Raw genomic sequence first — 13411 nt, forward strand, 5'->3', positions numbered from 1 at the left:
ATAATTCCACTTAGAGTAATTTCAGTTAGCTGTTTTTAAGAAGATGAAAAAATAGTTATGAAGACTGTTTTTTAAAACAATACAAAGCACATATTTACAAATTGTGAAATACTACATAAATCAGTATTTTTATTAAAGTCAAACGAGAAAAGATAAAATTATCCTACTATCTTTTCACAAACTTTTCATAGTTTTAAATTTTAGGCACAGATTCAAAAGGTTCTCTCATTCTATCACTTCAGTATTTCATACCAGAAAATATTATTCTATAGAATGCGAGTAATTCAGCTTTAACTTGTAATGCATCTGTGAGAAAGAATTAGACAATATTCTTTTCAGGTAAAACTGAAATAAGCTTCCCCCTAGTTCTGTATAATACGTTTGAAGCCACATTATAACCTTCTGCAAGTTCTTTCCAATTGTTACTATTAAATGAAAATATTTTATACTTACGTATGATACAGAGCGTCTCATAAATATGAAAGGAGTTTATAAAGTCATAAAAATTAAGAAACTGGTGCACCAAAGTTGCGGTTTAGGCCTTAAAAATAGTTGAAGAGTTGTCATTTTTTTGCACAAGAATAAAAATTTCATGTCCAAATTTATGAAATATCCTGTACGTAAATTTCTTTTATCCCCTTCCTCATATCTAGATATTTTACAAGTGTTGCAGGCGAATGTGCCAACATGATGCGATACACAAATAGCACAAGGCAATTTTCTTTCTTATGTTTAATAAATAATTTTAATCTTTTTAATTATAATATTTTTAATATCAAAAAAGGCAATTGCAATAAAAAATATGCTAGATAAAAGAAAATAATTAAAAGGTCAATGTCTGTTATATCACTATCCATTCAACTCAAATTAGAACCGAGAAGCAAAGGCCGCTACGTTCAACGTTTCCCAAAATAACATCCACCCTTTCTTCATCTGCACTGTATTTAATTATTTATTTTTACTAAAAGCTACTAACTTGCTGAATTAAAAGTTGTTGCTCCTCTGACTATTTTGAGAATAACAAAAAAAAAAAAAATTATATCTCTTTAGAATTTTGCGTTCCGCTTAGATAGTTATAAAATTTCCAGAATGCTGACGTAAATTGAAGAAATGAATTTCCATAAGTCATTTGGATTAGTTTATATATTTTCTTACACACAGAACTCCTTATATTCCTTCTAAAAATTAAAGTCTATTTTAAGTATATTGGAAAAGCAATATATTAGAAGCAGTTCCACTGTTAAAAAAATAGTGACCGTTATTGAAAACACTCAGGGTCCTTTATTCATATGCTGTGGTTACAGAAACATTCAAAAAATAATGCCTCAGCTATTTATTGACTATGTGTTTAAGGAGCAAGAAATTATAATTATTTTTTTCCTTCGTTGAGGGATAAAAGAACACGATGAAGGAAAAAGCCTGAAACGCCATAGCTGACAGTAACTCTATAATTGCTAACATTTTCGTGGAAGCAATTTAAGAACTTTTCTGCTTTATTTTTAAAAAAAATAAAAAAATATTTTCTGAAAAAATTCTATCGAAGAACACGCTTTTCTTGTTTTATTCACTATTGTTAAATATTCCTGGAATTTTAATCACTTTATTATCATTTAAAGAGCTCCCCTCCAGTTTAATTTTAAAATTCGCAGAGCATCTTGAAGCAGAGAAAAGATACGACGTCACAACGTGCAGTAAGATGTTAAATCACGAAAAACTATTTGTCACCAGATTATGCACTTCCGTGATCTCACTCTAAACCTATTATAAAATTTCTCTTATTGAAAAACTTAGTAAAAGTTAAATTTAGGATTGCAGATTTAATAATAGATGTTTTTATTAACTATTACAATTATTTAGAATTTAATCGGCTCACGAAATGAATCTGAAAACAATGATTAATGTTTTTCATGGATAGAATAGTTTGCCTTTTGTTTCAGTTCATTTCCTGCTGATAAATATAACAATCTTCATTCCAATATTATTCAAATAAAGAAGGATTTCTCAACTATGCATATAAGAAAATAAATATTACGTAAATTTAACATGTAAATTACTCACGTGAACAACAGGGTTCAACGCCCACATGACGGAACCTTCTAAAATGACATTCTTATTTGTCCCTACAAAGACTTCCCACTCGTTAGTCACAGTCTTCTGGGGACAGAGAGATGTCACTCCTCCGGATCCGGTTGGAAGCTGAAAGGAACAGCACAGCTTAAGTCATAAAAGAATCATTTTTAAGAGATAAAAGGCAGTTTATTTCTAAAGAGTAACTCCCGTTTGATTTAAATATACCTTATGTAAATAACTATATTGCTCTTTGTGATTTAAGTAAAAATGCATTTTAATGAAATGAAAATAAAGTTTGTTCATTATTTGAAGAAATATATTTTATTTAAAAAAACATGTCCTTAAAAAATTTATATTTAAAAGAAAAATTTTCAGATTTCGTTTCTTTTTTTTTTTTTTTTTTTTTTTGCCTTTAATTTGTTGAACTTATTGAACATGAAATAGAGAACGCACTTTTCCTGGCGTTTTACTGAAGTAAAAAAAAGTAGAAGTCAAAAGACAAACGATTTCAATTCTAAACTCATACAAATAAAAAAAAAATTATCGCAAAAATATATATTTGAATTTATATGGTAAAAGAATCGAATTTTGTGTAGATGCTGCAAAATTTCTTGAAAATTGTACAACTTACCACTGCAGATGCTAGCCCAGAAAATTTTTTCGAAGTATCCCATACACGAATCTCCCCTTCTTGATCAATAGCACTGCTACCAGATATCAAGACACCTTCTGGTAATGGAAGCAGAGCAGTTACTTCGCCCTGAAAACACATAAATGCACTGTTGATAAGAGAAAAGCTAAAAAATTGGGGCATTACATTTAGGAAACTAAGGCTCTTCAAGCATTGTTTCAGTCTTTGAAGCTATTTTTACTTTCTCGTATACAGAGTTCACAAAGCGAAAGTGTTGCAAAAACCGATCTCGATTCTTTGATGTTTAAAATCATTCTGATTTCGAAAAAAACATTTCTGGAATTATTTGTGTCTGTCAATCTTTGCCTATGTGATAGAGAACACAATAATTCAACAATAGAACATATTAAGCAGGTAATATTATTTTACTGATTTTACAACAATCGCATATGAAAATATATGTAAATATGAAAATCAAAGCCACAATAAGTTAGACAAACGAAATTCTATGTGGAAATAATACACTTAGATAGAAGATTTGTCTAATTTTTGAGTTTAATCCATCAAAATAAATAGCTGTTGTTCCAAAACATATACTCTATTTTCTTCAATATGCGACAAAGCCTAACATAAAACCCGCCTATTGTGGAAATATATGGGAAAGTAGAGATATAAGCATTCCCGATATTTTATATGCTTCATTGCCACGGTTTCAAAGTTTCCAAAGGTTCCAGACATAGTGTTAAAGATTAAAGAAGCTGATGCATATCATGATTCTTGTCAAGCTCCAAAGTTTGCGGGGGCCTTCTCTGAATATTGAACATTTAAACAAGTAGTATTTTTCATCTGACAACGAAACCAAGCCATCATTTTCCAGTCAACTTTGATACTTGTAGATCAAAGGTGATTAGATCGAATTAGATAGAATTGAAAAGATTATTTGAAAAGAGATTACTTACCATTTTTTCCACATTTGGAATGTTTGCATTATTAATAATTGACGAATGCCACTTACTTCCTGGAGTACATTAACAGATTAAATATGCTATGATATATAAAAATATTGAATAAATATATAATGCATTCTTGCTCAAATCACTTACGGTAGAATGGCAAGTTTCGGCTTTGTCCGATGATCCTGGATTAGCTAATAATTTACATTTTTTGTAAAATCAATGCAATGCATATACTTTATAAAATCATGATAAAATAAATTTAAAGGACTATGCTATAGTTTTTCAGTGCTTAACAAATGCTAAAGTTTGGGTGGAAAAAATATTTTAGCTCTTACTCTGTTCGTTTATATGGTGAACACACAGACACTTCAATGGTACATTGAAAATGATATTGTAAAACGTTAATAAACAGGTTGAGGCGTTTAGTATCAAATATCATAGAAATTTCCCGTTATTAATTTTAATTTCATTTCTTTTTAGAGATTTAACAGAAACATTGAAGGATTTTTTTAAACAGAAACACTGAAGTTTCACTAGTAGCAAAAGTGTGCCAGGCAGACATTTACCTTGAAAATGAATCACTTTGAAATAAATATTACTTTGATATGAAAGTTTTAACTTGATGCGGCTTATTATGTGTGTGATTTAAGTCTTTTTTCATACTTGTATATAAGAGATGAATATACCATTTTTCATTGAGAGAAAGTGGTATGTGGCAAGTCATCCACAGAGCCCTATTTACCAACATCCAAAATTAAGTTGTCTTCACAGGTGTATTTCTAGCCTTGAAATGCTCTTTCAGCCAAAATAGTATTTTTTCAAGATAATGCACCACCAATTTTACTCTTATTTAAAAGAAATAACCCAACTTATTGAAGTTATTATTGTTGTTACCCCGAATTATTTCCCCGACAATTTATTATTATTGCCCCGATTGAAGTCTTTTTCTATATTTGTATATAAGCGATGAATATGCTGTTTTTCAGTGAGAGAAAGTGGTATGAGGTAAGTCATCAACAGAGCCCTATTTACGGATATTCAAACTTAAATTATCTTCATAGGTGTATTTCTAGCCTTGAAATGCTCTTTCTGTCAAAATAATTAACTGATATTTATCTTTTCAAAATAATGCACCACCAATTTTACTCTTTACTCAAAATAAATAACCCAAGTTTCTAGTTCCTAAATCTGAAAAGGAAACGAACTACTTCTAAAGCAATCGATCAAAACACCTAGAAACTTAGACCACTTTATAAGTCACGTCTTTTTGCGTCTCTCTCGAATACTTTCATAAGGTCACTGTTTGAATTTGTAACTCCTTTCAGAAATAAAAAATAAAGTTGTTTGTTTTTTAAGTTAAGGATTGACTAATGTTTACCAAAAAAATCAAATTATAAAGTATTTACAGTATTTTTATACTTACATCATGAGCTTTAAATTCTTTTTGGATAAAAAATACTTTTCCCGAGTCTTCGCTAAGACCCCATACAGTAATGAAACCTCTGGAGTTCCCAGTGACTAATCTGCCATCTGACAAAAACTCCATGGAAAGAAAATTTGTGCCAGATCTTCCCTGGAAATAGAAATAACTGCACATTAAATAAAACGCGATAACCCCTTCATTACTTTCATTGATTTTAAGCTCTGATGGAACTTTTAATGCATCAAGACACATATTAAATTAATTTATTAAAATGCAGGTAAAAAATATATCCTTCACTACTTTATGAAAAATAAATTCTAAATATGAAGGTGAATAAATGAAATCAGTAATGAAACCGATGCAACATTTAATATGTAGCATTAAGTATTATTTTGATGAAAAGAAATGACAATGTCAAATTTAAAATAAAAATAACATTGAAATGTTTATTAAATTTGTTTTAATATCAGGTTATAAATCTTGAAATAAACTGATTAATAAGGAGAGATTTCAAAACACATTGAAAATTTTCAGAGCAAATTTTGTAATTACATGTTTCAAATTAATAGATAATTTCATAGTTATAAAAAGCTTGCAAGCTTATGAGCTAAATATAATTTTAAGAAATCAGATTCAAAGTTAGTTACGAGTTCTTATAGAAAAATAATAATCAAAGCTTCCTATTGTGTCATTAGTTAGATTATCTAGTATATTATCCCATTAAATAAAAATCATTGCAGCTGACTATGTATGTATATATGTTTCACATCTCTTCAAATAACTAAGACAATTTCAATCAAATTTTCCACACTTATTCTTTAGGTCAAAAGAAAAAACACCGTCAACTTTTCAAGGTTAAAAATTTTATTAAATATTCAATTATTTAGAAATTAACTCAAATTGTTATGTTTTTCAGCAGTAACTTTAGGAGCAAATTATATTAAAAGAAATATTTTAATGCAACTTAAAAGTTTAAAATTTTATCCCTGCATCGACACCAAATTGCTTTCTCTTCAATTTGCTTTTCTTCAATTGTTATTAATTCTTTAAAATTTAGTGCAAATTGTTTTCAAATACAGAAAAATTCTGATCTACTCAACCCTTTTTTTTTTTTTTTTTTTTTTTTTTTTTTTTTTTTTTAGAATTTTCATTTTATATCATCTGGATTTTTTTCATTGGTTTAAAGTAGTTATTTAACCACACCCATAACACGCCATTACAAGTGACTTAGGTCCATGAACAGTCAATCAAGTGGTGTGGTCTAGTTAAAGGAAAGGGTGTATTATAATAATTGATACAAAATTCATTTTTACAGTAAAAATATTTTGCATGAAAGCATTTAAATTCTGAGGAAATCCAGGTACTTGTATGGTATAAATTGCACTTACCGCAGATAATGGATCTTTCCTGTTCAAGACGCCATTTCCATCTTTTAACCAGAATGCTAAATGTTGCCTGCCATAAGTTACTATAATGTCGTCTTCCAAAGGATGAAAAGCTCCTCCAAGGAGAGATTGCCCTGTCTTTAGTCAGAAAATTGTTTGAAATTACGTTTTATTATATAATTTGTGCTATGGCAAAATGAAAACTCAGTGAAATGTTTAAAATGTTAGCAACATGGAAATGAATACTTAAATATTTTTAATGGTATGCGCCTTTAAAAATTGCTAGATACATAGAAGAAGAATTTGTCAATAATTTCTGTTCACTAAATCAGCTAATTAGGACAAACTCTACATTACGAAGCTTTTTTTAAACCGCAAAGTGACTATAATTAAGGTTGGGTGATACTGCATCAATTTGATACTTTGTATCAAGTTACCAAATGTTTGTAATGTACTAAACTGATATCATAAAAAAAGTACCTGATACTCGGTATCAGTGTTTAGACTCGATTGATAATCTACTTGATACGTTTCAGTTGGGTGATACTATACCAATCTGACACAAAATGGTAAGTCGATATATTCCAATTCGCTACTGTCTCGACGACGCTATTAACATGCGCGGTGGTTTTCTTGTAATTATATATTTCATCCCAAGCCAAATGTGTCCTTTATCCCATATAAAAGTGAATATCACTGAAGAATCTACATGGTTTAAATTAATTATATCTGAGAAATCTTTCCTATTCTCTTCTCAACCTCCCGTCAATCACTGGCAAAATGAAGCCCATATCGTCAGCAAGCGAAGCATCTCTTCGGAATCAGCGAATTATCAGTTTGGAATCTTATTCGTATCAGTATCAACAACTAATCTCTGTTCGAGTTGGGTGGCACTGCATCAACTTGATATAAAGTATCGAAGTGATGCTTGCATCAATATGAAACAAAGTCACGGATTGTTACAGTGTCACGCAATCTTAATCCGTCTTTCTACCTCGGGGACATTATGATCATGTGTTATGTTTTCTAATTGCCTATATATATTATTTCTTTTCATTACCTTGATTACTACCACACCACACCCATACCTTAATTATGATCTTTTGAATTTAGTTATCTTGAATTGTGATATTTTCAATGACTCCACCTTAATAATAAAAAAATTAGCAAAATTAAAAGTGCACGAAAGAATGAATGTCCTCTTCCTGTGGTTTTTATTCTCATGTATCAGCTGATTAATTTAATGCAATTACAGCAAAAGACTGTTTACTATAAATTTATGAGAGTTCACATGGAATAAAGAACAGTTGATGTGTCATGCTTGAATAACAGGAGCATCTATTTCAGTCTTTTAATTCATAAGCTCTTTATCGTCATCTGAATAAAAATATAAAAGTTATTTCTTTATTTCAATAAGTCTAGTATTATTTAAAATTTTTATAAGCTCATTATTCCACCCTTTTTATAATGATTGTTGAACCATTTTTTAAATCTGATATCGAATATTTGGAAATAACCAAATAAATATGTAAAACATCTAGTGACAGAAATATCAAGCAGGAAAGGAAAGTAACAAAAAGAAAATGTTAAATTCGTAGTTTCAGATAGATAAATGCAATTTGATATCTATGTTCACCAAAAATGTGAAGGGATCTTCACATTTTTGAAGAAAATCGGCGATTTGTCCAAATTGGAATCGATTAGAAAATTTTCATAGCTCCTGATTATTTCAGATTCTTCGATAGTTGTTAGAAAAATTGTTTAGAAAATCTTCTTGAACTTAAACAATCAATTGATATAAGCTGTATTATTATTTTAAATTGTGTTATTTGATAACAATAACGAATGAATTATTTAATATGATAATTATTTATAAATGCTTCATTTTTTTAATTAATTTTCTAACTTTGATCGAAGCGAATGATATCTGATAGAAAAGGAAGTAGGGAAATCTTATGCCACTAGGAAAATAGTATCTTATGGGAAACCATTAAGCCTTGCTTTACAGTTATTTAAATGCATGTACATATGAAAAAAATGGATTTTGTGTTTAAATTTACTTCTACTTTGCCTTAGTTTAAAGAATAAAATCTAATTGGTAAAAACGAATGTTAAACACACTGGAAAAAAAATTTCATACATTAAGTGCAGGGTGTGTTAGCATCCAATTCTTTTCATTTTCCATTAGTTCTGAAATGTTGACCCACCCTCTATTTCAATCCCTTAAAGCTGATAAAAAAAAGTAGGCGCAAGGTTACATTACATAGACTCTTTTAATAATTTTCAAGTATTTACCAAAATTGATTTTTTTAAAACATAAAAAATTAAACATAAAACATTTTTAAACATACCTATACAAGATAGGCATCATTATTCTGTCTTATCGATTAGAGTACCATATTAGGGTTAGAAGGGGGAAAATTCCACTCCCTAATAAATCATCTTTCTCAATCCACTTTCTATGTTCAATTGGGAGATTCCTATAAATTTTTGCTTAGATATCACGAAACGTCCGTTTATAGCATAAGTATTTTGTTCTAACAATATGGTTATAACAATATTTTGTACAACAAAGAGAAGATAAGTTTACTTATATTCCAACGCAAGTGTTTACTACTTCGAAACAAAATGTTTTCATCAAGGAAATTAGTTAAAACGTAATCTGAAATTTCTATTTATTGACTGCTTCAGGTTTCTGCTAATACCTAATGCTGATCTAGTAATATACCCCTACTAATTCTTGTCACTTATTTGATTTTTACAAAGATATGCCCTATATTCCACTCAGAAACTTTAAATGCTTATTTTATTCAGATTTGGATGCTTTATTAATTTTATTTTTCCTCATATTCTTAAAGCAATCTACGAATTATGTCATTAAAGACAAAGAAAGTGGGGAGTTAGCACTTGAAGTCCATAACGAGACTTTTACAATAGTTATTGCATTTTTTTCCTTCATTTTTTTTCAATTTCTACATAGGCATACTCTTTTGTCGATGAATCATATATAGCTTCATATGATATCAGCTTATATTTCATTTATATCTGAGTCTTTTAAGTCAAATATGAATTTGTCATTAAATTACCTTTTTAATCAGGTTAAAATCAAACGAAATGACCATCTATTTTAATAAGAGCTCATGTTACGGATAATTGATTAAAAAATTTTTTTCACAAAGTGACATTTCTTTTGGTAAAAAGGGTCCAATAAATTAGCTAAATTTTATCTACATGAGTGTTAAATGTCCTCTAAAGGGGTTATTTCCATAAATACAAATCTATGAACAAAGGTTTCTATGAATACAGCATTTTACTTTTTAACTCTAACAACCTTCTCCGATTAAATGTTATTTTTGGCTATAATTTCTAGAGGGAACCTTATTTAATCTCCTGAAACTGTGGCCGCTTTTATTCTCAGGCCAATAAATGGGACAGACGACTCCGATTTAATGTCGTGAAATATCGATCGTCAAATGATTATGATTGCCACCGAGGCTGTTACCGTTCTTAGACAACCTCATTATATGCAGTGAAACGTATTTGATAAACGGATAATGATGACAGTTAAAATTCTCATTATGTATATAAAAAAACGAACTTTCCATCGTCGAAAATCAATGTTTTTGTCATAAAAGAAGTTTAATGCATTTTTTCAAAAATTAAGGAACTAGAAAAATAAATACTTTTTCAGCAATTTTTATAGTAAATACTTCAGAAATCTCATTCAAAAATCGAAGGAAATATTGAATCTAATATTCCCATTTTTGTACCTATAACGCTAAAATGTGATTTTACGTACATTTCATTGTTGATTACATATTCATTCTGTTGGTGAAATGACAAATTCAAACAATAAAAATAAAGGAATTGAATTTAGGAAAACATTGATCTGTTTATTCCCAATGCAATATAAAGTATACTCCTGTTTTCTTCCCTTTATTGTATTTTATTTTTACTTCTCTCACTTAAACTCAAATTAATTATCTCTCTCTCTCTCTCTTTCTCTCTCTCTCTCTTTCTCTCTCTCTCTCTCTCTCTTTCTCTCTCTCTATATATATATATACATACATACATATAGATAGATAGATAGATAGATAGATATAGATAGATATTGCAACTATAAAACAGTCTGCATATTCAGAATGACGTTTCTGATATTTGTCTAACTGAACTAATCTAATTTATGTATTAATATTTGCAAACTGAAGATACCATAAAAATAATAATTCATTTCTAATACCTCTCAAGATGATAGTCTCTATGTCTGTTACTGATCTGAAGAAATCATTGAACCCGGAACTATGAAATTCACGTTCTTTTGAAGATGAGAATGTGCATTTCGGAGCTGTATATTTTTTTTTGAAGTTTTGTTTCAAATTTTAGTCATTTAAAAATTAAGAAAAATTTTCAATGACTTTGACCACTCATTTCCGTAATATTTGTCGCACAAATCTTATTTATATATTTTTTTAAATATAAACGCTTATCCTAAAAATAATGGTTTAAGCACTGTACGATGTTTGGTCTATATCTTTACAATGTTTTTAATTATGGTGATCTACTGCCCAAGTCATTCAAGAGCAAAAATTTATATACATTTCACTCGAGACAAAAGGACGAAAATTAGAGGATAGAAGAGGTGTAAAAGGGATATTTCTACCATTAAAATGATTTTCTATAAGAAAATTGAATATTTTATGAATCTATCTATTTATATTAAACTTCATGCGCATTTTTTAATAGTCTGCATTAAATATTTAGTTTTGTATCAAATTATAAGCTAAACCAAACTTTCAGCAAATTCATTTAAGAAACCGCAAATAGAGTGGAACAGAAAATTAAACATTAAAATAAAATAGCATTTAAGTAATTTTGTCTGCCTACATAACTGTTTTATTTTATAAATATACAAACATTTTCTAATTGCACATAATTATCTTTTAAATACTCTCTAATAGTAGTCCGAGTTATAAGGACTATAGCAATTTTTTTTATTTGAAATAATACTTCTTTTTGTTTGTTTTTTATACTTTTTATCTGAAATGAAACTGCATATCAAATTCTTTCAATAGTGTAGCAAGAAATTTAAATCAATATTTTAGAAATGATAAATGCATTTATTTACAATTCTCTTAACAACAGTTTTTATTTACTAAGTGTCTGATACTGAAGAATGAATCGAAATACCCCTGAAGGCTATTTATTTTTGCTTCTTAATGCATGAAAAGGATTGAATTCAGTTTCGATTTTGGAATTAATTGCACACTTTTTATATTTGGTTTATCGTCGTCATTTTTGGAATCTTCTATTTTATCCATAGTTTTTACACATCCACTCAAAACAATTCATTATGTTCAGAAATTTCAAATGAAAGCTTTAATTTTAAATTATTAGCATAAAGTATGGCAAAAATGACTACTATAAACAACTTTTGAATTTTGTAACTAATAATTAGATGGGCGAATGAGTTGATCACCAAAGACGTCTAGTAAATAAATAAATCACTTTCAAATTAAACTTTTTAAATTAAAAAAAAACTTTTCAAATTAAAAAAAATTGCCGAATATCATAATCTATTTCAAATCAGATTGTTTTGGGATATTCGCATTTTGTGATTGTTTGGGATTGTTTTGGGAATCATTTCATGCATTAAGAATAGTTTTAGGATGATTTTAATCATTATTATGTAATCATTATATTTTTCATACAAGTATTACTATTATAAATAAGAATTAAATTAACTCTTTGCGGAAATGGCTTACGTAATCTGAAGGGTCTCCACCGCATTTTGACACCATCTGATGGCCTAATAATTGCACTGAGTTACCATCACTCTAATGACCGAATGTAATTCTAGCGGAAGGAGTTTAATCGCGGTCGATGGGAGCCATAAAGCAATAAATAACATAATAATATTGTTGTTATTTATGACGACTAATGTACTGCAATTTATGTTACATTCCTAATTTTTGAATTTAAAAGTATATTTAGTTATTTCTAAACTTGTGTAGAACTTAGCATAACTAATCGTTTATTCACAAGCTTAAAGATTATCCATCTGAAGAAAACTCTTCATAATTTTGATTCTCTTGGACTGACATTTAATTCATTACATTATCGATATCTTTCTCAATTACAAAGATATTAATCTTAGATTTTTTATGGAAGTTCTTCTTATATTCGGCTTTGAAATTATGAAAAGAAAAATATGCTATATTTCGCATCTATGCAATTAAAAATCATTAACTAAAAATATTCACATTTCCTTAAATATTTATAAAATTTATTTGAGATTAAAATATAATGCTTTAATAATGCTTTACCACATATTATGTTTGCGTAATTTGACTGAAAATTCGACATTTTAAATGCAAAAGATTTTAGATCTTTGATAAAAACCTGTATATTTTTTGAATTTAATGAGCCATTTTTATAAAAATGCATATGTGTTTTTCTAATTAAATAAAACCGCTGAGTAAAATTTCACATCTTTATCTACTTTCTGAGAAATGGGGTGAGCTCAAATCTTTTTCTCCCTCATCCATTTTTGGTCTATCTTTAAATACCTCCGGGAACGAAAGGAAAATATGAGTTCAAGTATATTTTTTATATGGTTGAATTTACGTGACAGCGCGTCCAGCCTATCTGCTGAAATCCTAAAAAATATATAAATTCAAAAATGCCCAGATTTTTTCGACCACATAGTGCATATGTTATGTGTATAAATTAAGTATGTCATATGTTATGTGTATAAATGAACTAATATAAATTGCATAAATTTATATAAATTTGGAAGACATGAAAAACCAAATTTTTCTTATAATTATAGTAAGCAATAAAACTTAAGCCAAAAAATTTTAAAAAATACTGTTTCTAGTTCAATTGCCTTTTTCTCAAATTTTCTTATTGTTATTTTCTTTTATGTCATTTTTTTTTAACAAATTTA

The 13411-nt window shown here is 28.5% G+C and overlaps 1 protein-coding gene across 1 annotated transcript in view; it reads right to left on the minus strand.

Annotated features, from left to right (window-relative positions):
• LOC129960536 (echinoderm microtubule-associated protein-like CG42247) overlaps window positions 1–13411 on the minus strand; it is a 93167-nt gene that overhangs the window by 20611 nt on the left and 59145 nt on the right. The window contains exons 8-11 of the mRNA XM_056074025.1: window positions 6469–6603; window positions 5081–5230; window positions 2702–2830; window positions 2059–2196 (exon numbers count right to left, since the gene is read on the minus strand). Of these exons, the coding sequence (XP_055930000.1) occupies window positions 2059–2196; window positions 2702–2830; window positions 5081–5230; window positions 6469–6603 (552 nt within the window). The remainder of the gene's footprint in view (window positions 1–2058; window positions 2197–2701; window positions 2831–5080; window positions 5231–6468; window positions 6604–13411) is intronic.

Source organism: Argiope bruennichi, chromosome X2 (genome assembly GCF_947563725.1).
Source record: "Argiope bruennichi chromosome X2, qqArgBrue1.1, whole genome shotgun sequence".
NCBI lineage: Eukaryota > Metazoa > Arthropoda > Arachnida > Araneae > Araneidae > Argiope > Argiope bruennichi.